At 37.2% G+C, this 24,318-nt stretch overlaps 2 protein-coding genes across 7 annotated transcripts in view; one reads left to right on the top strand and one right to left on the bottom strand.

The window, feature by feature from the left end:
* Positions 1-4,833, top strand: part of MNS1 (meiosis specific nuclear structural 1) — a 44,972-nt gene extending 40,139 nt beyond the window's left edge. The window contains exons 9-10 of the mRNA XM_026518547.4: positions 2,379-2,504; positions 3,803-4,833. Of these exons, the coding sequence (XP_026374332.1) occupies positions 2,379-2,504; positions 3,803-3,895 (219 nt within the window). The 3' untranslated portion in view covers positions 3,896-4,833. The remainder of the gene's footprint in view (positions 1-2,378; positions 2,505-3,802) is intronic.
* TEX9 (testis expressed 9) overlaps positions 4,276-24,318 on the bottom strand; it is a 198,895-nt gene continuing 178,852 nt past the window's right edge. For all 6 annotated transcript variants that reach the window (XM_057306139.1, XM_057306140.1, XM_044390971.3 and 3 more), the window contains 2 exons: positions 5,303-5,437; positions 4,276-4,691 (listed from right to left, as the gene is read on the bottom strand). In XM_057306139.1, coding sequence (XP_057162122.1) covers positions 4,614-4,691; positions 5,303-5,437 — 213 coding nt within the window. In that variant the 3' untranslated portion in view covers positions 4,276-4,613. The remainder of the gene's footprint in view (positions 4,692-5,302; positions 5,438-24,318) is intronic.

Here is a 24,318-nt window from a genome sequence, read left to right as displayed (position 1 = left end):
CTAATAGTTTTTAGTCAGCCACTAAATTCTGTTGACTTTACTTCAGCAATAAGTCATTAAATCCAGTTTCGTTTCTTCGTAACTTAGTTCAGACATTTAATGCCATTCCTGTGGACTACCGAAGCTGTCATCTACTATTCTCCATATGACTCCAGTCCACTATCTGCCACTAGTTACTATGGGTTTAAAAAACTCATTAGATCCTCCTCCTGCTTAAACTTAAGTGGATTACAGCATTAAATCGCAATTCCTTAGCTTTGATATAAACCAATCATGATTTACTCTAACCTTTAAGGGTTAACCTATAAGCACCTAGAATCTTGCCTAGCAAGTGGGAAATTATGTTTGTTGAATCAGTGAGGGTGATCAACGTCAGACAAGCAGAGCAAAGAGGATAAAAATTCGAAGGATTTTGAAATTGATCAGAAGTCTTTGAATACTCCTTGCCTAGAAAGAGGTACAAACGGTGACAAACCGTCCCATCTCATGGCTTACAGAGCTAATTAGAAAGCTCCTAGAAAAATTAGCAAGAAAACTGTAAATGGAAATCAGATAAAACTACCGAAAGCATAGATAACTTCAAACAGATAACTTCAATTTGTCTTAATGTCATATTCCTAGTATGAAGCTGTGTGCTTCAAGTTTGAGATTGGATCACATCCCAAGGGCAAGGGTGGATTTTCATGATCATGGAATATATTAATCCATTCCGTTACAATCCTATGAGGCTCTGTGTTTTTTTTAGATTTTAGAGATATTCCTAAAATAGGTATCTACAATTCTGTCTAGCTCTAAAAAAAATCATATGGTTAGTCAGACAAAAATCTGAAACTCCCTAGGAAATAGTTAGCTACTATCAGCTATTCAGAATTTGTCCTAAATGGACAAAATGGTTTCAGACTTTTCTAAACCACTTATCCTAATTTACTATAAAAGTGTTTATTAGGATATTTAATGTGTTTACCACATCCTAAGAAGAGAAATCTTGTATTCTACGCGAATTAGAGATTGTACATCATTGGACAAAAATCTAACAAGTGCGCTTTCCTCATAACATTACAGAACTTTCTTGCATCTCCTTTTTATCAGGAACACATCAGTTAGGACTAGGTTTGGCTACAGGTAGAGTACCAAATTAATAGTGGCTTAGTAGATGGTTTATTCTCCCACATAAAAGTCTATATGACATTTTTGCTTATATTCAATTGGCAGAAACCAAGTCCTATTTTGGCCACACCTGAGTGTAAGGGAGTCTTAGAAATGTAGTCTAAAAAAAAAAAAATTCAGGTATAACAATTCCATGGCAGATTCTATTACCCTATTTGATCTTAGAGATAACATAAATAAGAGCCACTCAACTCTGATTCAGGAACAAATGGGTGAGAGTGTCTTTTCTCACTTAGCTATCTCAGCGCTGCTTCCGATTCTGTAATGCACGTAGTATCATAGTAGACAACATATTCTCATGAAAAGCTATCATGGATTTACATGGCATTGGATATGGCTGTCCTAGCATCCTTCTTTATCTTCATCTGGTAACTGCGAAGAGTTATTAGGTTATGTAGAAGCTTGCCTCCCATTGTAGCAAAACAGACATACTCTTTCCCAGTTTACAGGACTTTGACAAGGAGTGGTCTGAAGAAATAATGACCCTGGGAAACTATGGTTATTGCAAAGATAAGCTTAATATTAATACTACTTTAATTGTAGGTGGAATTCATTGCTTCAGTGGTCTGCCTTTAGCACCCTTTTTCCAATAGGATTATTTGGGTACAGCTCCATAAGAGTTCTTTTAAGCCCTAGAACTTTTTAAAGCTGGTCCTCTCTTCCACCAGATGTGGCACAGAAGTTTGGTGTGGTTATGTATGAGCACCCAGTGCTCTCCTGAGAAACACTGGTTCTTCTGTGGGACCTCTTGCTCCTACTCTTGTGCTTCATACAGACTCTTACAAGTCTTAACATATGGAAATACAGACCTTTGAGATATCCCTATTCTCTTTTATCCAGCTTTTGTTTTACACTGTAAGCTGCCTTCAGCACTTGGCATATGGTAAACATTACATAAATATTTGAATTAGAAATCCCTTCTTTGAGAAATTTTTCCTTGGTAATGAAGATATTGTTCTAAAAATATATACTTGCCTCCCTAAAATCCTAGTCATGACTATTGTTTTTGTAACTTTAAGGGAATAGTAACTGTAAAAGAGATATGTTGGGTATATAATAAATATAAAAGATATATATACTATATAGTATTTCCTGAAGTGTCGAAAATAGTTCAGCAATTTTATCTAATTCACTGCAAGAATAGTTTTATTTGATGACTTCTTAAAAGATTAATGTATTCTGTGACAATAAAATTTTATTTACATTTCCAGCAACGTGAACTGGAAGAATGGCAGTTGCAGCAAAGAAGACAAGGATGTATTAATGCAATTATTGAAGAAGAAAGACTGAAACTTCTCAAAGAACATGCTACAAAATTACTAGGATATCTCCCTAAAGTAAGTGCGATTTAACTCAAGGTATAATCTTCCCGACCTCCAGTAGTGGAGAAAATACATGGTAATTAGGATTTCAGAGGGCCTGGGTTTTGCTTACTTCGGCAGTGGGATCTTAGGCAGTTATTGACATCTGTCTCTAAAATGAGAGAGTTGGTCTAGGCACATTCTTAGAAGTATGAGCTAGATTTCCTGAACTTAAATTGTAGAAGTTTTTCCTCCCCTTTTGGTGCAGTAAGTCTAACACTAAACTACCCTAAAAGCAGTTGCGATACTTTGTACACTGAAGCTGATGACCTACAGGAAAATCTTGTAATTAGTAACGCTGCTAACAGACATATGCTTGAACCGAGGCTGAGACAGATCTGCTATGTAATGGGAGGGTATAAGTAGGTAGTACTAGGTAACCTGTTTTTAAAAGTACTTCCAAAAGATAACAGATTTTCTTGTATACGTGAGATACATTCTGACTATAAATGAAGTAACAATTGAGTTTCATAAGCCACATAAACATCTGGATGCATGTAAATAAAATTTCCATCCTCCAAAAATAGAAATGTCATTTGATTTATTCATTTGGAAGAATCAAGTGCTTATTTTGTTTTCAGTGCAGTGCAGAGAAGGAGAAAGGAGTAATTACTGCTTGTCCACATCACTTCATATTAATTAATCATAAAAAAAACTATAAATTCTGGAGAGTCTGGGATTTAGATATTTTTAAAAGTAAATAATTGTGGAGATGGGGAGAGCCTAACAAACCTGATATGTCCCCAAATGACCTAAATTATTCTTTAACTCCTTTAAATTATATAAGTAAATATTTAACAGCCTTTTACTGTATAGTATAAGGGAAAAGTAAATAAAAGCATGGAGAATTTCGAAGGGCTTGCCTAAATGGCTTACCTCCAAACCTGGAGCCTTTCCTGCAAGATTGCAGGTTTGCCGATCAGCCATAGAATGGAGGCAAGAGCCAGTCCGATGCATGAGCTGGGCAAAGCTCAGTCTCTTCACCCTGACCTCTCTCATACCTTATTAAATTCTCATTCAGCCAATCCTAGCAGTGGTGACCTGCAGTAGTAAAGTAGAAGAGCCCAGATTCTTAGGCTGGAGCTCATAGATAAGTCAGGAAATCAAAGAACATTCAGTATACATATTGGGTCATAATTTTAGAGAACAGTGATGTTTTCCATAAACCTATTGAATAGATTTCCTTATCTTGGAGATAACTTCTGAAATTGTAGTCTATGTATTTGTTAGTCTTATAAGCATTTGAAGTAACCCATGAAATATTTTTCTTGTAGGGAGTTTTTAAAAAAGAGGATGATATCGATATGCTTGGTGAAGAGTTTAGGAAAGCATATCAGAAAAGGAGTGAAATTTGTGAAGAGAAGTGACACCATCGAGATTTGGTAAAACCTGGATTGTTTTTACCACTAGATGTCACTGTAACTTCTGTTTTACAGTTAAGTAATACTCCATAATCTATTTGGATTTCCTAAAGGGTCTCCGTAATTCATATTTTTTAGCTACAAAATTGCTTTTAGTCAAACTTGTACTGATAAAGTGAAGATCTGAGTTCTACACCACATCTCGACAGTCCATATATATAAATACATTAGAGGCCAAACCCAGGAGACCACTTCTCCGTACTCCTGCTGCTCAGAGCTTTCTCTGCATCTCCATTCAGACCAGCAGTATTTGTGGTTTTGGAACTTAACTTCCGGGATTTGGCCAAAGTATCTTTCTTTCTACTATAAGGAAAGAGAATAGTTAAGAGTGAGGAATTTCAAAGCGGTTTATTGTCATTAAACTTAGAATTCCTGTCACATAAACTTATTTATGAACTAGAACAGAATCTCTAAAGTACTTTACATTAGAGGGCAAGTGGGTCACAAGAAAGAATTCCTATTTTACAAAATATTCCTTTTCTAATAATAATTACATTCAATTTTGTATCCCCTCAATCTGAATAGGGAATTCACTGGAATTGCTTTGATTTCATTATGAAATATCGTCATTACTTATAAAGAGTAAAAACAAATCATTAAAACTTTAGTTGAATAAAATGTATATGGGTCTCATACAAAGTCTGTATACTTTAAAGTAGATCATTTATGAATTTCCCCATTCAAGTGCCTTCATAAATTCCTCTTCGGTGAAAGACAGCATCTTGGCAGCTTCAATATGCATCTGCGTTTGTAACAAATCAATATGGTTTTAGTATTAAGAGTAGCACAGAACAATAGGAAATCAATAAATGTGTGTATAAATATGCTATCAAATTAATCTGTTGGAATGTGTATTCGAGTTCTAATAAACATGGTATTTGAAATAATTAGTGATTAGCTTGTAAAAACCTATTTTGTCCATGGTGGTTACTGAACCAACTGATTGAGAGAACAACATTCTAATTCCTAACCTTTGCAAAAAGGGAAAGTGGCAGAACCATGACTTTGTATCTTCTCACCACGGGTGACTCGTGTGTACAGAAGGGAATAGTGGTTTGGAAATCAATCTTCAGTGTTCCAAGAGGCAAACCAATTCCCTAAGATAGTTATTCTTGTACATACTTTAATTAAGGAGTACCCATACTGTATTTCTAGTCCCATTTGCCACATTACTAGTTTACTTGCATGAAAATATCCATCTGCTTGGATGACACATTATGTATGTTATATAGATAAAATTTTGTGCCTAAGCATGTCAAAATAAAAAGCATATCTAAAGTAGAAATAACGATTTTAGTCGAGTGGCCCAAATACTACCTATGATTTAACTGTGTTTTTAAAGGATAGACTCACCTTCTGCCTTTTTAAAACATCAATTAATTTTAATTGTTTCTTCAACCCTATCATTAATTCCCCTTTTTGTTTTTCTAGCTTCTTGTTTTCGGATTTCAATGCTTCAATTTTTTTGTGTTCTTCATTGGCTATATCCTGCAAAAAGAAAAAGAAATCCCATATAGTCTTCAGTCTTTATTGAAAACATTATTAAAAATATTGCCACACTAGTAATAACTATCTTTAACTGAAATAAATTTTCTTTTTAACACTGATAACTTATAATGATGCTCATGTCTCACACATTTAAACATTCTAGAAATAATAAATCAGTTCTAATTCCAGTAATGGCAGTTTGTAGTAGACCAACTCTGCTGGGGGTAACAAAACCATATTTGAAGGTATAGATGAGTAATCAATAGTGAGCAGAAACTGGAGGTGATATGATCCTTGAGAAAAGTGAAATACACTGGCTGAAGTCCACATTCAGTTGGCTTCTGAGAGCACTTTCTACTTCACGGGTTCACAGGAGATAGACCTTGAGGAAAAAGTAGCAGTCTTACTGGTCTGAGGAATGAGACAATAGGGTTGCCAGCATTGTAGAAATTTCCAGGTGACAAATCCTAGAAAGAATGGAGCCCTCAAAATTCCCTCAAATCCCTGGCAGACACCTGAATACCCCATGTGCAGGGTGAGACCCCTAGGAACACGTGAAAGGCAACAGCTGTGGTCTAAGAGCTGAGCAGAGAATTCAGCCACAGGCCTGACAATGGAGAGTTTGTAATCTCGGCAAAAATTATCTGAATGAGCTCTGCATCAATTTGGACAATGCAGAAAAAGGACCTGTGAACTCTGATAGGTCAGTAGAATTTAAGTACAGGAAGATCTTAAACGTTAAAGAAAGCCTTTCAAGCAAAAGGGCAATGATACCAGAAGGAAATCTGAATTTATGTACATATAAAAAAAGTACCAGAAATAACACAATAAATATTAGCAGACTTTTAAAAAAAAATCTCTTTAAAAGATGATTGACAGTGATGTCACCAAGACAGCAGATAAGGAAGTTCCAGGCCCTTGTCCCCTAACGAACACACATGGAAACACGATACAATGGAGTGTTGTCAGAACTATAGAAACCAATTAAGCAGCAGTAACAACCAAACACCTAAACAAAAAGCCACATTCAAAATGATAGGAAATTTCATGGCATTTATGCTCATCCTTTTCCCTTACCCTCCTGGCATAATGGAAGGAAGCCTTTTAATTCATGGAAAGAAGAGTAGAACTTGCTTGTAACGTTCTGACTTGTCTGGGGATTGCTTGAGGGACTGTCTTGCCTGACTCTGAGCACTGATGGAATGGTGACAGTTTACATACCAGGTTGGAGGCTGCTAAAAGCAGTGGTGGGAACTGCTGCACAGGGGGCCTTTAGGGGGGGTCTGCAGAACCATGAAGGCCTAGGGGCAAGAGATTATGGCTCGAGGAATAAAATACAACAACTAAGGCCCTGAAAAAAAGCAGGGCTGAGACTCCTAGGAAATTAAGACATTTAAATGACAAACAAATGAGCTTTAAGACACATGGAAAACAATACGAAATGGTAATGGAAGTTCTTCCCCATCAGTAATAACTTGAAATGTAAATGAATTAAACTTCCCCTAGATTGGATTTAAAAAACAAGATTGAACTGTATAATGTCTACAAGAGACTCACTTTAGATCTGAGGACATACACTGAAAAATGAAAGGATGAAAAAATATACTGCATGCAAATAGTACCCAAAGGAAGATAGGGGTGGCTATAATATCAGACAAAATAGACTTTAAGTCAAAACAGTTATGAGAGAAAAAGGCCATTATATAATAATGAAATGCTTGATTCACCAAGGACTTATAACAATTATATATGCACCAAACATCAGTTCCTAAATATATGAGGCAAACACAGAACTGGTGGAAGAAAAAACAGCACTGCAATTATAGTAGACTTCAATACCCAACCCATGAATAGAACAACCAGAAAGAGCAATAAGAACAGTACTTGATAACCCAACAGACCAACTGGAGCCAAAAGACATATATAGTACATTGCCCCCAACAAAAGCAAAGTACACATTTTTCTTTTATCCCCCCCAAACATTTATTTTAGAGAGAGAGAGAGCGCAGGGCAGAGGGGAAGAGAGAGGGACAGAGAAACCCGCACAGACTCTGTGCTCAGTGTGGAGCCGGATGCAGGGCTTAATCTCACCACCCTGAGACTACAACCTCAGCTGAAACCAAGAGGCAGCGCTCAACTGACTCTACCACCCAGATCCCCAAAATGCACATTTTTCTTAAGTGCACAGGGAACATTCTCCAAAACACATCATGTTGGGCCACAAAACAAGTCTTAGTAAATTTTAAAAGATTGAAGCCATACAAACTGTCTTTCCTGTTCACACTGAAATGAAACTAGAAATCAACAGAAGGAAGATTGGAAAATCCACCAATATGTGGGAATTTGTACTCTTAACCAATGGGTCGAAGAAGAAATCACAAGGAAAATTAGAAAATATCTTCAGATAAATGACAATGAAAACACAACGTACCAAAACTTATGGGATATAATGAAAGCAATGCTAAGGGGAAAATGCATAGCTATAAATGCTTAACGTTGAGATCTTTAAAGATCTCAAATCATAACTAACTTTATAACTTAACTAGAGAACTAAACCCAAACCTAGTTGAAAATAGGAAACACTAAAGATGAGGGCAGAGAGAATGAAATAGAGAATAAAATAACAGTAGAGAAAAATCAATGAAACCAAGAGTTGGCTCTTTGAAAAGATCAACAAAATTGACAAGCCTTTACCTAGACTAAGAAAAAAAAAAAGACTCAAATAACAGCAGAAATGAAAGGGGATGTTACAACTGACTTTACAAAAATAAAATTGTAAATGGAAGAGTAACACTACAACTGAAACCACAGAAATAAAGAGGATAAGGGAATACTCTGAACAACAGTACACCAATAAGCTGGATAACCTAGACAAAATAAATTCCTAGACACTCCCCATCTACTAAGAGTGAATGATGATGAAACAGGCAGTTCAGGGAATCCAAACAAATATGTAACTAGTTAGGAGATTGAAGGAATACTCAGAAACCTATCAACAAGGAAATCCCCAAACCAGATGGCTTCACTGGTGAATTCTACCAAATATTTAAAGAAAAATTAACACCGAGAAGAGTAAGATGGCAGAGGAGTAGGAAACCTTAATTTCATCTGGTCCCAGGAACCCATTTAGCTAGCTATCAAATCATTCTGCACACCTGCGAACTCAACCTGAGATCGAAGAAAATAGCTGCAACTCTACGAATAGAAAAGTGACCACTTTCTGCAAGGTAGGAGGTGCGGAGAAGTGAATGTGAGGTGATACACAGGAAGACAGACTGCAGGGGGAGGAAGCCTCCATCAGCCGCCTACGGGCAAGTGCTAGAGCACGAGCACAAAAACGGAACTTGTAGAAGTCTGCTCCGGTGAGGGATGTTGCTCTGGTGGCTAAGCGGGAGAGGGAACCCTCGCTGGGACAGTGTGGTCTCAGGACCCTTGGGGTCACAGGAAGAGCAGGGGTGCCTGAGTGCGGCAGAGCTCCCAGGTATTGGAGGAGGGAAGCCAGCTGCAGAGTGAGCCAAGGAGTAGGCTCTCAGCTCGGGGTGGCCATACACTGTGAGTCGGGCTGCTGCTCTTCCACCGGGCCTCAACAAGCGGCAGATCTAGGGAGAGCCCCATTCCTCCTCCAGGAAGAGCAACGCGTGAGCGTGCCGCACAGCCTGCTGGGTTTGGAGACTCCAAACAGGGCCGTGTGCCAGAGACAGAAATGCTCGGTCACAGGCTGGATGAGCACGGAGTGCGGCCGGAGACCAGGGGACAGGAGTGACTGACTGCTTTTTCCTGAGGGCACACTGAGGGGCAGGGCCCCGAGCTTTCGGCTCCAGGGCCAGAGACTGGGAGGCCGCCATTTTCATTCTCATCCTCTAAAGCTGCGCAGAAAGCCTTTAGGGAACAAAAGCTACAGAGAGCAAACCAGAGCACTGACTTAGCCTGGCCCCTGGCAAGGGTGGTGCAATTCTGCCTGGGGCAAAGACATTTGAGAATCAATGCAACAGGCCCCTCCCCCACATGATCGGCAAGGACAGCCAGCCAAGACCCAAGTTTAGGGATCAATGCAAACTGTAAAACTCCAGTGCTAGGGGGAATACAGCACATAGAATTCATGGCTTTTTCCCCATGATTCTTTAGTCTTTCAAATTTATTTAATTTTTTAATTTTTCTTTTTTAAAAATTTTTCTTCTTTCCCTTTTCAACCAACTTTTCCTTTTTTAAAATTCTTTTTAATTTTCATTTTTACAGTCATATTCTATCCCTTCATTGTATTTAACCTTATTTTTGTGCGTATGTGCGTGTGTGTGTATCTACATATGTGTGTGTATATATATGTATATATGTATATACACATACATATATATATATGTGTGTATATATATACACACACACACGTTTTTTTTTTTTTTTTTTTTAAAGATTTTATTTATTTATTCGACAGAGATAGAGACAGCCAGCGAGAGAGGGAACACAAGCAGGGGGAGTGGGAGAGGAAGAAGCAGGCTCATAGCCTCATAGCGGAAGAGCCTGATGTGGGACTCGATCCCGTAATGCCGGGATCACGCCCTGAGCCGAAGGCAGACGCTTAACCGCTGTGCCACCCAGGCGCCCCACAAGTTTTTCTTTCTTTAAAATTTTGGGGTGCAGTTTGTTCTAATAGACCAAAATACACCCAAAATCTAGTGTATGGCTCTGTTCTATTGACCCGCCTGATCATATTCTTTTTTTCCCTTATTTTTTTGTTTTAAGTTTTTTAATTTTCATATTTACAGTTACATTCTATCCTCTCAATGTACTTAATTTTACTTTTGCATATATAAGTTTTTTTTTCATTGCAATTTTGAGATGTAGTTTCCCCTAACAAACTGACCAAAATACACTCAGAAGGTAGTGTATGGCTCTGTTCTGTTCACCTGTTTATATCCTTCCTTTTTGTTTTTTCTTTTTTTGTTTTTCCCTGTTTTTAATTTCCATTTTCACACAGTCTAACCTTTCATTGTATTTAATTTTATTTTTGTACATATACAAGTTTTTCCTTCGTTACAATTTTGGGATCTAGTTTTCTAAAAAATAGACCAAAATACACACAGAATCCAGCATATAGCTCTATTCTGCTCACCAGTATGATTATATATTTTTTTCCTTTTTTTTCCCCTGCTTCCAGGTCTCTTCTGATTTGTTTAGTGTATATTTCTCTGGGGTCCTTGTTGCCCTTTAGTATTTTAGTATTTTGTTCTCTTGTTATCTAAAGAGCGTCCTACTAAAGAATGAATGGGTCAACCAGGAAATTAAAAAGGAATTTTAAAAATCATGGAAACAAATGAAAATGAAAACACTACTGTTCAAAACCTTTGGGATGCCGCAAAGGTAGTCCTACGAGGGACGTATATAGCACTACAAGCCTTTCTCAAGAAACAAGAAAAGTCTCAAATACACAACCTAACCCTACACCTAAAGGAGCTGGAGAAAGAACAGCAAATAAAGCCTAAACCCATCAGGAGAAGAGAGTTAATAAAGATTACAGCAGAAATCAATGTAACAGAAACCAAAACAACAGAACAGATCAACAAAACTGGGGGCTGGTTCTTTGAAAGAATTAATAAGATTGATAAATCCCTGGCCAGACTTATCAAAAGGAAAAGAGAAAGGGCCCAAATTAATAAAATCATGAATGAAAAAGGAGAGATCACAACGAACACTGAAGAAATACAAACAATTATAGAACATATTATGAGCAACTATATGCTAACAAATTAAACAATCTGGAAGAAATGCATGCATTCCTAGAGACGTATAAACGACAAAAACTGAGCCAAGAAGAAATAGAAAACGTGAACAGACCCATAACCAGCAAGGAAAATGAAGCAGTGATCAAAAATCTCCCAACAAACAAGAGTCCAGGGCCTGATGGCTCCCCAGGGGAATTCTACCAAACATTTAAAGAAGAATTAATACCTATTCTTTTGAAGCTGTTTCAAAAAATGAAAATGGAAGGAAAACTTCTAAACTCTTTTTAAGAAGCCAGCATTAACGTTGATCCCAAAACCAAAGACCCCACCAAAAAGGAGAATTACAGACCAATATCCCTGATGAACATAGATGTAAAAATTCTCACCAAAATACTAGCCAATAGGATCCAACAGTACATTAAAAGGATTATTCACCATGACCAAGTGAGATTTATTCCTGGGCTGCAAGGATGGTTCAACATCCACAGATCAATGTGATATACTACATGTGATAAAAGAAAGGACAAGAACCATCTCAGTAGATGCAGAAAAAGCATTTGACAAAGTACAGCATCCTTTCTTGATTAAAACTCTTCAGTGTACGGACAGAGGGTACATACCTCAATATCATAAAAGCCATCTATGAAAAACCCACAGCAAATATCATTCTCAATAGGGAAAAACTGAGAGCTTTTCCCCCAAGGTCAGGAAACATGGCAGGGATGTCCACTCTCACCACTGCTGTTCAACATAGTACTAGAAGTCCTAGCCTCAGCAATTAGACAACTAAAGAAATAAAAGGTATCCGAATCAGGAAATAAGTCAAACTCTCACTCTTTGCAGATGACATGATATTTTATGTGGAAAACCCAAAAGATTCCAACTCCAAAATTTCTAGAACTCATACAGAAATTCAGCAAAGTTGCAGGATATAAAATCGATGCACAGAAATCAGTTGTATTTCTATATACTAACGAGACAGAAGAAAGAGAAATTAAGGAGTCAATCCCATTTACAATTGCACCCAAAACCATAAGATACCTAGGAATAAACCTAACCAAAGAGGCAAAGGATCTGTACTCAGAAAACTATAGAATACTCATGAAAGAAACTGAGGAAGACACAAAGAAATGGAAAAACATTCCATGCTCATGGATTGGGAGAACAAATATTAAAATGTCTATATTACCTAGAGCAATCTAAACATTCAATGCAACTCCTATCAAAATACCATCAACTTTTTTCACAGAACTGGAACAAATAATCCTAAAATTTGTATGGAACCAGAAAAGACCCTGAATAGACAAAGGAATGTTGAAGAAGATAACCAAGGCTGGTGGCATCACAATTCTGGATTTCAAGCTCTTATTACAAAGCTGTAGCCACCAGGAGAATACGGTACTGGCACAAAAACAGACACATAGATCAATGGAACAGAACAGAGAACCCAGAAAGGGACTCTCAACTCTATGGTTAACTAATCTTCGACAAAGCAGGAAAGACTATCCAATGGAAAAAAGATAGTCTCTTCAACAAATGGTATAGGCAAAATGGGACAGCCACATGCGGAAGAATGAAATTGGACCATCTCCTTACACCATACACAAAAATAGACTCAAAACAGATGAAAGACCTAAATGTGAGACAGGAATCCATCAAAATCCTTGAGAACACCGGCAGCAATCTCTTCCACCTCGGCCACAGCAACTTCTTGTTAGACATGTCTCCAAAGACAAGGGAAACAAAGGCAAAAATGAACTATTGCGACTTCATCAAGATAAAAAGCTTTTGCATGGCAAAGGAAACAGTCAACAAAACCAAAAGAGAATGGACAGGATGGGAGAAGATATTTGCAAGTGACATATCAGATAAAAGGCTAATATCCAAAATCTAGAAAGAACTTACCAAGCTCCACACCCAAAGAACAAATTATCCAATCAAGAAATGGGCAGAGGATACGAACAGACATTTCTCCAAAGAAGAAATCCAAATGGCCAACAGACACATGAAAAAGTGCTCAACATGATTCGGCATCAGGGAAGTATAAATCAAAACCACAATAAGATACCACCTCACACCAGTCAGAATGGCTAAAATTAACAAGTCAGGAAATGACAGATGTTGGTGAGGATGCGGAGAAAGGGGAACCCTCCTGCACTGTTGGTGGGAATGCAAGCTGGTGCAGCCACTCTGGAAAACAGTATGGAGGATCCTGAAAACGTTGAAAATAGAGCTACCCTACGACCCAGCAACTGCACTACTGGGTATTTACCCCAAAGACACAAATGTAGTGATCCAAAGGGGCACCTGCACCCCAATGTTTATAGCAGCAATGTCCACAACAGCCAAACTATGGAAAGAGCCCAGACGTCCATTGACAGATGAATGGATAAAGATGTGGTCTGTATATACAATGGAATATTACGCAGACGTCAAAAAATTGAAATCTTGCCATTTACAATGATGTGGATGAAAGTAGAAGGTATTATGCTAAATGAAATTTAAGAAACAAGGCAGAAGATCATAGGGGAAGGGAGGAAAAAATAAGATGAAACCAGAAAGGGAGATAAACCATAAGAGACTCTTAATCTTAGGAAACAACTGAGGGTTGCTAAAGGGGAGGGTTGGGGTGGCTGGGTGATGGACATTGGGGAGAGTATGCATTGTGGTGAGTGCTGGGTGTTGTGTAAGACTGATGAACCACAGACCTGTACCCCTGAAACAAATAATACATTATATTTTAAAAAGCAAAACAAAAAAAATATTTATATAAAAAAATGAAAAATTAACACCAATCATCCTCAAATTCTTTCCCCAAATTGAAGAGACCAAAACACTTCCAAACTCATTCTATGAAAGCCAGCATTAGCCCGATACCAAGGCAAACAAAAACATGACAAAAAAAACTAAAGACCAATATTTCTCACAAGTACTGATGTGAAAATCCTCAACAAAATAATAGCAAACTGAATTCCACAGTACATGTAAAGGATTATACAGAACAAGCAAGTGAGATATATTCCTGGAAGCAAGGATGGTTGAGTATATGAAAATCAACCAATGTAACACTCCACATTAAAAGAATGAAGGAAAAAAAACCCACACAATCCCTCGATTGATGTAGAAAAAGCATATGAGAAGATTCAACACACCTTCATGATAAAAACACTAAACAACAGAATGATACTATTTCAACATAAGAAAAGCCATATATGAAAAGCCAACAGCTAACAGACTGGAAGCTTTCTCTCTATGATCAGAAACAAGACAAGATACCTGCTTTTGCCACGTTTACCCAACATAGTCTTGGAAGTCTTGGTCAGAGCAGCTAAGGAAGAAAAATAAATAAAAGGCATCCAAATAAAAAAGAAGAAAGATTATTTCTGTTCACAGATAACACATGTATGTAAAACACCCTTAAGATTCCACAAGAAAACTGTAAGAATAAATTCACTTGGTAAAGCAGCAAGATACAGAATCAATAAACATTTTTATATACTAACAATGAATATTTCTAAAAAGTAATGACCATCAGAAAGAATAAAATACTTAGGAATAAACATAACTAAGGAGCTGAAAGACTTTTACTTCAAAACACTGCTGGAAGTATTTAAATGCAAATAAATGGATGGAAATTCTGTGTTTGTGGACTAGAAAGACTTAATATTGTTATGATGCCAATACTACCCAAAAGATAGTTATATATTAAATGAAATCTCTATCAAAATCCCACTTGTGTTTTTTACAGAAATAGAAAGATCCATCCTAATATTAATATGGGACCTCAAAAGACCACAAATAGCCAAACGATCCTGAAAATGAACAACCAAGTTGGAGGTCTCACACTTCCTGATTTTAAAACTTATTACAAAGCTACAGTAATCAAAACAATGTGATACCTTCATAAAAGACATATATATATAGACCAATGGAACAGAGAGCCCAGAAACAAACATATGCACATAAGGACAAATGATTATTGACAAGGGTATCAAGCCATTCACTGGGAAAGAACATCGTCTATAATAAACAATGCTAGGAAACTTGTTATCTCCAAGCAAAATAATGAACCTATACCCTATATCATACCATATACAAAAATTAACTTATATTTGGTCAATGACCTAAATGTAAACCCTAAAAGTATGAAACTGTTAGAAGAAAACACAGAGGACATGGTACATGACAGTGGATTTGGTTGTGATTTCTTGGATAGGACACCAAAAGTACAGGCAACAAAAGAAAAAATAAACTGGACTATATCAAAGGACAAAATGAACAGAGTGAAAGGCAACCTATACAATGGTTTACAGATATTTACAAATCATGTATTTGATAAGGAGTTAATATCCAGAATATGTAAAGAACTCCTCCAAATCAGCAACAGCACCGTCCACCAATTGTGAGTTCTTTGCATATTTTTTAGACATTTCTCTAAAGAAGATGTATAAATGGCTAACTTCAAGCACATAAAAAGGTGGTCAAACCTAATCATTAGGAAAATGCAAATCAAAATCACAGAGAGACCTAAACATCCTAAACATTAGGATGACTACTATAAAAAAATTAAACCACACACACACACACACACACACACACAGTACTGGTGAAGATACAGAGAAATTGGAACCCTCATGCACCATCGGTGAGGATGTAAACTAACGCAGCAGCTGTGGAAAAGCAGTACGGTTGTTTCTTTAAAAAGTAAAGATTTAATTTCATCTTATGATTAAAGTAATTCCACATGATATGATCCAGCAACTCCACATTTGGACATATATCCCAAATAACTGAAAGCAGGGTCTTAAAAAGATTAATTGTACACTCATGCTCATAGCAGGATTATTCATAATAGCCAAAAGTTGGGAACAACTCAAGTGTCCACAGACTGGTGGATAAACAAAATGTGGTATATACATACAGTGGAATATTACTCAACCTTAAAAAGGAATGAAATTTTGGCACATGCTACAATATGGATAAAAGTGTGGACATTATAAGTGAAATAAGCCAGTCACAAAATGAGAAACATTGTATGAATCCACTTATACGAGGTACCTAGAATGGTCAAAATCATAAAGATAGAAAGTGGAATGGTGGTTGTCAGGGGTGGGGAGAGGGTAATGGGGAATTGCTATTTAACAGACATAGAGTTTCAGTTTTTGCAAGATGAAAGAAAAGTTCTGGAGTTTGGCTGTACAAAAGTATACATGTGCGTAACACCATGAACTGTACACTTAAAATACAAGAGGGTACATTTTATGTGTTCTATGACAAAATTAATTTTTTTTAACTTAAAAGATAATTCTTTAAACCAAAAAGTAATGATGTAGTGTGGAGTTTGTGTGTAAGTAAAATGTATGACAACAGCAAAAATGGCAGAAAAGAGGAAATGGAAGTATACTACTAAAAGGTTCTTACATTAGTCATAAAGTGCTATAATATTACTTGAAGGTAGACAATGATAAAGAAGTGTATGATGAATGCTAAAATGTGCATAGAAAAGAAGTTGAGAATACAGGAGATAAATGGAATCATTAAAAGAATGTTCAAAAGGAGAGAAAGAAGAAAGGGGAAAGAAAGAAAATATGGGAATAAAAAATAGGAAGTTAACAAAATTAAACCCAACTATATTAATAATCGCATTAAATGTAAGGTTCTAAACATCCCACTTAAAAAGTCAGAGACTGTCACATTGAATGAACGAATGAACAAGTAGAAAGTACTCAACTATATGCTGCCTACAAGATATAAAGGAGTTACAAGTAAAAAGATGGAAAAAGATAAGCTAATGCTAACACTAACTAAAAGAAAGCTGAAGTGGGTGCCTGGAAGGTTCAGTTGGTAGAGCATGTGACTCTGAAACTCAGGGTTGTGAGTTCAAGCCCCTTGTTGGTCATGGAGCCTACCCTAAAAAATAACAAAAACAAAACCTACATAAAAAAAGCTATAGTTACTTAATATCTAAGTATATATCAAACAAAGACTATTATGAGGAATATAAATTGTGTCACAATAATACAGTGTTCAACTCATTATGAGGACATAACAATCTTAAATGTTAATATACCTACCATCAGACCTCAAAAGTACGTGATGCAAAAACTGACAAAACTGAAAAAGGGAAAATAAACAAATCCACAATTCTATTTGGAGATCAGTACCCCTGATAAAACAAGTAAACTAAAATATGTAAAGATACAAAAGATTTGAATGACACTATCAAGCAACTGGACATAATTGACATTTATTGAATGCTCCTCCCATTAATGCAGAATATACATTCTTTTCAAGGGCACTGGGGACATTTACAAATTTAAATCACATTCCAAGCCATAAAACAAATCTCTATATATTTACAATGATTCAAATAAGAACAAATGCTCCAGGGAAGATCGAGTAGGAGGTCCCTAAACTAAACTCGTCCTGCAGATACAACTACATAACACTCATATCAGTGCAGATAACCCAAAAAATGACCTGAGGACTGGCAGAACAAACTCCACAACTAAAGTAGAGAAAAGGCCACATCAAAAAAGGGTGGGAAGGGTAGAGATGCAGTTAGGAGCTGAACCCCACAGGTCTGGCCACCAGAGGGAGAAAGACACAGGTACAGAGGAGGCGAGAAACAGACTATCATGCTGGGGAGCCCGAACAAGGAAGACAAAGGCCCATGGCATTTGGCTGTGAAAATCAGAGGGATCAAATTTCATGAGTTCCTACAACCAGTGGGACTTTAAAGCTTGGAACTTTAAAAATCGGCAGGCTCAGCTATGGGAGCACCCAGAGAACAATAGGAAGCTGAGTCTCCGCCCTTAAAGAGACAGCACAACAAACAGCACCAGAGATACAGCTTAGAAGTAGCAGTTTGAAAAACATCTGGGGGCACCTGGGTGGCTCAGTCAGTTAAGAATCTACCTTCAGCTCAGGTCATGATCCCAGGGTCCTGGGATCAAGCTCCACATCAAGTTCCCTGCTCAGTGGGGAGGCTGCTTCTCCCTCTCCCTCTGTTCCTCCCCCAATTCATGCCTCTCTCTCTAGCTTGCTCACTCTAATAAATAAATAAAATCTTAAATAAAAATAAACAACTGGGGGGCGCCTGGGTGGCGCAGCGGTTAAGCGTCTGCCTTCGGCTCAGGGCGTGATCCCGGCGTTCTGGGATCGAGCCCCACATCAGGCTCCTCCGCTATGAGCCTGCTTCTTCCTCTCCCACTCCCCCTGCTTGTGTTCCCTCTCTCGCTGGCTGTCTCTCTGTCGAATGAATAAATAAAATCTTAAAAAAAAAAAAAAGAAGAGATATTCTTTAAAAAAAAAAAAAAAAACAACTGGGAGAGTTAGTTACTAATTTCAGAGCTCCCTGAGGAACTTCTCTAAGAACAAAGGAGCTGGCGGACTCCATGTCCCTCCCCTTCTCCCAAGCATTATCACATGGCCACCTGTGGGAACCAGCTCAGCATATGCATTCACTACCTAACTTGCTTACACTGTGCCCTGCTGCCTCCAGCCACAACTGGAATCCCTTCATTTTAGGTCCCTTCCCCAGAAGAACAGTAAAAACTGCCAACACTGTATCTTCCAACCTCCCATAGAGGACATGCACACTTTGGTAAAACTGCGCCCCTCACTCACCTGCCCCTTTGCAACTTGCAGAGCAACCCACATGCCTGGTCTCCCCAGTAGCTGTGCATCCCCTGTAGAAGAGGACTGGCACCACTTTTTGAAAGTACACCCTGCCTACTACATTCGAGAGCAGTAGAGACAGCTGACATTCCTAACACTAGGAAGAAGAGGCAAAATGAGGAGACAGAGGAATATGTCCCAAATGAAACAACAGGACAAAATCACAGCAAGACACCTAAATGAAATGGAGATAAATATGCCTGACAGAGAATTTAGTAATGATCATAAAGATACTCACTGGACTTAAGAAGAGTGAAGGATATTAGTGAGATCCATAACAGAGATAAAAAAAGAACTGATCAGAAGTGAAGAACAAATAACTGAAATAAAAAATACAATTGATGGAATAAATAACAGGCTAGAGGAAGCAGAGGAACAAATCAATGACCCGGAAGAAAGAGTAATGGAAAGTAATCAAGCGGAGCAAAGGAGAGAAAGAAAATTATGCAAAATGAGAATAGACTTAGGGAATGCAGTGACTCCCCACATACAACATTTGCATTATAGGGATCCAGAAGAAGAAGAGAGAAAAAAGGGAGAATATTTAATTAGAGAAATAAGAGCTGAAAACTTCCCTAATCTGGGGGAAGGAAACATATATCCAGCTCCTGGAAGGACAGATACTGCCCAACAAAATCGACCCGGGAGAATATTTAATTAAAGAAATAATGGCTGAAAACTTCCCTGATCTGGGGAAGGAAACAGATATCCAGCTCCTGGAAGCACAGCTACTGCCCAACAAAATCGACACAAGGAGGTCCACACCAAGACACACAGTAATTAAAATGGTAAAAAGCAGGGGCACCTGGGTGGCTCAGTCGGTTAAGCATCTGCCTTCCGCCTCAGGTCATGGTCCCAGGGTCCTGGGATGGAGCCCTGCATCGGGCTCCCTGTTCTGTGGGGAAGTCTGCCTCTCTCCATCTGCCTCTCCCCCCACTCATGCTCTCTTTCACTCTCTTTCTCTCTCAAATAAATAAATAAATAAATAAATAAATAAATAAAATATTTTTAAAAATAAAATGGCAAAAAGTAGCAATAAAGAAAAAAATTTAAAAGCAGCAAGAGAAAAGAAGACAGTTACATACAAGGGAAAACCCCCTAAGGCTATGAGCAGATTTTTCAGCAAAAACTTAGCAGGCCAGAAGAGAATGGCATGATATATTCAAAGTGCTGAAAGGGAAAAATCTGCAGCCAAGAATATTCAATAGAGTAAGGCCATCCTTCAGAACAGGAGAGATAAAGAGTTTCTCAGACAAAAACTAAAGGAGTTCATAAGCACAAACCAGCCCTACAAGAAATATTCAAGGGAACTCTTTGAGTGGAAAGGAAAAACCATTTGTGAGAGTATGAAAAGTAGGAAACATAAAAACAGTAAAAATAAGTATATCTGTAAAAATCAGTCAAGGGATTCACAACATAAAAGGATGTAAAATATGACACCATAAACCTAAAACAGGGTAGGAGAAAAGAATGGATTCAAACTTAATTAACCATCAACTTCATATCGACTGTTATATGCTGAAGATGTTATAATACACACCTAATGGTAACCATAAATCAAAAAACAGTAATAAATATGCAAAGAATAGAGAGAAAGGAATCCAAGTATACCACTAACGAGAGTTAGCGAACCATGGAAGAGCACAAGACAAGAAAGAATCAGAGAAAAAATATAAAAACAACCACAAAACAAGTAACAAAATGTTAATAAATCCATATCTATCAATAATTACTCTGAATGTAAATGGACTAACTGCTCCAATTGAAACACAGAGTGACAGAGTGGATTAAAAAAACAAAACCCATATATATGCTTTCTACAAGAGACTTATTTTGGAACTAAAGACACCTGCAGATGGAGAGTGAGGGGATGAAGAAATACTTATTGTGCAAATGGATGTCAAAAGAAAGCTGGGGTAACTATTTATATTGGACAAAACAGACTTTAAAACACTGTAACAAGACAAAGGACAATATATAATAATAAAGAGGACAATCCAACAAGAAGATACAATTGTAAATATTTATATACTTATCATGGGAGCACCCATATACATAAAACAGTTAACAAACATAAAGGACTGATTGATAGTAATACAATAATAGTAGGGGACTTTAACACCCAGCTTATATCAATGGACAAATCATCTAAACAGAAAATCAACAAGGAAACAGTGGCTCTGAATGACACAATGGACCAAATGACTTAACAGATACATTCAGAACATCCTAAAATAGCAGAACACACATTCTTTTCAAGCACATATGGAACATTCTCCAGAGAAGACCACATTTAGGGCACAAAACAAGTCAACAAATTCAAAAAGATCAAGGTTATCATACCATGCATCTTTTCTGACCACAGTGCTATGAAACTAGAAATCAACCACAAGAAAAAATCTGAAAAGAGCACAAATACATGGAGGTTAAAAACATGCTACTAAAAAAATGAATGGGTTAACCAAGAAGTCAAAGGAGAAATAAAAAATTACATGTAAACAAATGAAAACAAAAACACAACAGCCCAAAACCTTTGGGAGGTAGCAAAAGTAGTTCTAAAAGGGAAGTTTATGGCACCAGCCTACCTCAAGAAACAAAAAATCTCAAATAAACAATCTTACACCAAAAGGAGCTAGGAAAAGAAGAACAAAACCCAGAACCAGCAGAAGTTAGGAAATAATAAAGATTACAGCAGAAATAAATGCTATAGAAACTATAAAAACAATAGAGCAGATTGATGACACAAGGAATTGGTTCTTTGAAGAGATCAACAAAATTGATAAACCTCTAGCCAGACCCGGGGGTGGGGGGGACAGGGAGTGAGAGAGAGGACTCAAATAAACAAAATCACAAATGAAAGAGGAGAAATGACAACCAACACTACATAAATACAAAGAATTTTAAGAGAATATTATGAAACATTATATGCCAACAAATTGGGATGACCTGGAAGAAATGGGTAAGTTCCTAGAAACATATAACCTACCAAAACTGAAACCAAAAGAAATAGAAGATTAAAACAGACTGATTACCAGCAATGAAACTGAATCAGTAATCAAAAACTTCCAACACACAAAAGTCCAGGACCAAAGAGCTTCACAGGAAAATTCTATCAAACATTTAAAAAAAGAGTTAATACCTATTCTTCTCAAACTATTCCAAAAGTAGAAGAGGAAGGAAAACTTCCAAATTCATTCTCTGAGGCCAGCATTACTCTGATACCAACATCAGATAAAGATACCACAAAAACAAAACAAAACAAACAAAATAACTATAGGCCAATATCTCTGATGAACATATATGCAAAAATTCTCAACAAAATATTAGGCAAACCAAATCCAACAATCCGTTAAAAAAAAAACTCATCACAATCAACTGGGATTTATCCCTGATGTGCAAGGGTGGTTCAATATTCATGAATCAATCAACATGATAGATCACATTACTAAGAGAAAGGATACAAACCATGTAATCATTTCAATAGATGCAGAAAAAGCATTTGACAAAGTACAACATCCATTCATGTTAAAAAAAAACAAAAAACAAAAAACAGCTCAACAGAGTAGGTTTAGAGAGAATATACCTAAACATAATAAAGGCCTTATATGAAATCCCACATCATACTCCATGGTGAAAAAAAGACCTTTTCCCCTAAGGTCAGGAACAAGACAAGGATGTCTACTCTCATCACTCTTATTCACCATAGAACTGGAAGTCCTAGACATAGCAATCAGACAACAAAAAGAAACAAAAGGCATCCAAATTGGTAGGAAAGAAGTAAAACTTTCACTAGGTGCAGATGACACAATACCCTACATAGAAAACCCTAAAGACTCCACCAAACAACTACTAGCAATGATAAATGAATTAAGTAAAGTCGAAGAATACAAAATCAATGTGCAGAAATCTGTTGCATTTCTATACACTAAAAATGAAGCGGCAGAAAAAGAAATTAGGAAAGCAATCCCATTTACAATTGCACCAAAAATAATAAGATACCTAGGAGTAAACCTAACCAAAGAGGTGAAAGACCTGTACTCTGAAAACTATGTAACACTGATGAAAATAACTGAAGACAACATAAAGAAATAGAAAGATATTCCATGCTCATGGATTGCAAGAACAATTGTTAAAATGTCCACACTACCAAAGTAATCTACAGATTTAATGCAATCCCTATCAAATGACCTCCAGCAGGAGTGCCTGGGTGGCTCAGTTGGTTAAGCATCTGACTCTTGATTTTGGCTCAGGGCATGATCTCAGGGTCGTGAGATCAATTCCAGCTTGGGGATCTGCACTCAGCAGGGAGTATGCTTGAGATTCTTTCCCTCTGCCCTTCACCCAGCTCTAGCTCACAAATAATTTTTTTTTTAAGATCTTATTCATTTGGGAGACAGAGAGACAGAAAGAACACAAAGAGGGGGAGAGGGAGAAGGAGAGGAAGAAGCAGACTCCCCGCTGAGCTGGGAGCCCAATGTGGGGCTCAATCCCAGGACCTTGAGATCACAACCTCTGTGGAAGGCAGACACTTAACCATCTGAACCACCCAGGCACCCTAAATAAATAAATCTTAAAAAAAAAAAAAAATACAACCAGCACTTTTCACAGAGCTAGAACAAACAATCTTAAAATCTGTATGGAACCACAAAAGACCCCAAATAGCCAAAGTAATCCTGCAAAAGAAAAATAAAACTAGAGGTATCACAATTGAAGACTTCAAGTTATATTACAAAGCGGTAGTAATCAAAACAGAATGGTCCTGGCATAAAAATAGACACACAGATCAACGGAACAGAATAGAGAACCCAGAAATAAACCAATTATATAGTCAATTAATCTTCAACAAAGACGGAAACAATATGCAATGGGAAAAAGACCCTTTAACAAGTTGGGAAAACTGGACAGCTATGTGCAAAAGAATGAAACCTGAACACTTTCTTGCACCATACACAAAAATAAATTCAAAATAGATAAAGGCCTAAACGTGAGACCTAAAACCACAAAAATCCTGAAAGAGAGCAGAGGCAGTAATTTTGACATTGGGTGTAGCAACATTTTTCAAGATATGACTCTTGAGGCAAAGGAAATAAAAGCAAAAGTAAACTACTGTGACTACATCAAAATAAAAACCTTTTGCACAGTGAAGGAAACAACCAACAAAACTAAAATGCAAACTACTGAATGGGAGAAGATATTTGCAAATGACACATTTTAAAGGGTTAGTATTCAAAATAAATACACAACTTCTACAATTCAAAACCCAAAAACCAAATAATCCAATTAAAAATGAGAAGCATGAACAGACATTTCTCCAAAGACATACAAATGGCCAAGAGAACATGAAAAGATGCTCAGCATCAATCATCATCTAGGAAATGCAAATCAAAACCACAAGAGGTATCACCTCATACATGCCAGAATGGCTAAAATTAAAAAACACACGAAACAAATGTTGCCGAGGACGTGGTGAAGAAGGAATCCTTG

This window comes from Ursus arctos, unplaced genomic scaffold (assembly GCF_023065955.2).
Source record: "Ursus arctos isolate Adak ecotype North America unplaced genomic scaffold, UrsArc2.0 scaffold_36, whole genome shotgun sequence".
Lineage (NCBI taxonomy): Eukaryota > Metazoa > Chordata > Mammalia > Carnivora > Ursidae > Ursus > Ursus arctos.
The sequence above is the reverse complement of the archived record's forward strand: the minus strand, read 5'-3'. Positions and strand labels throughout refer to the sequence as shown.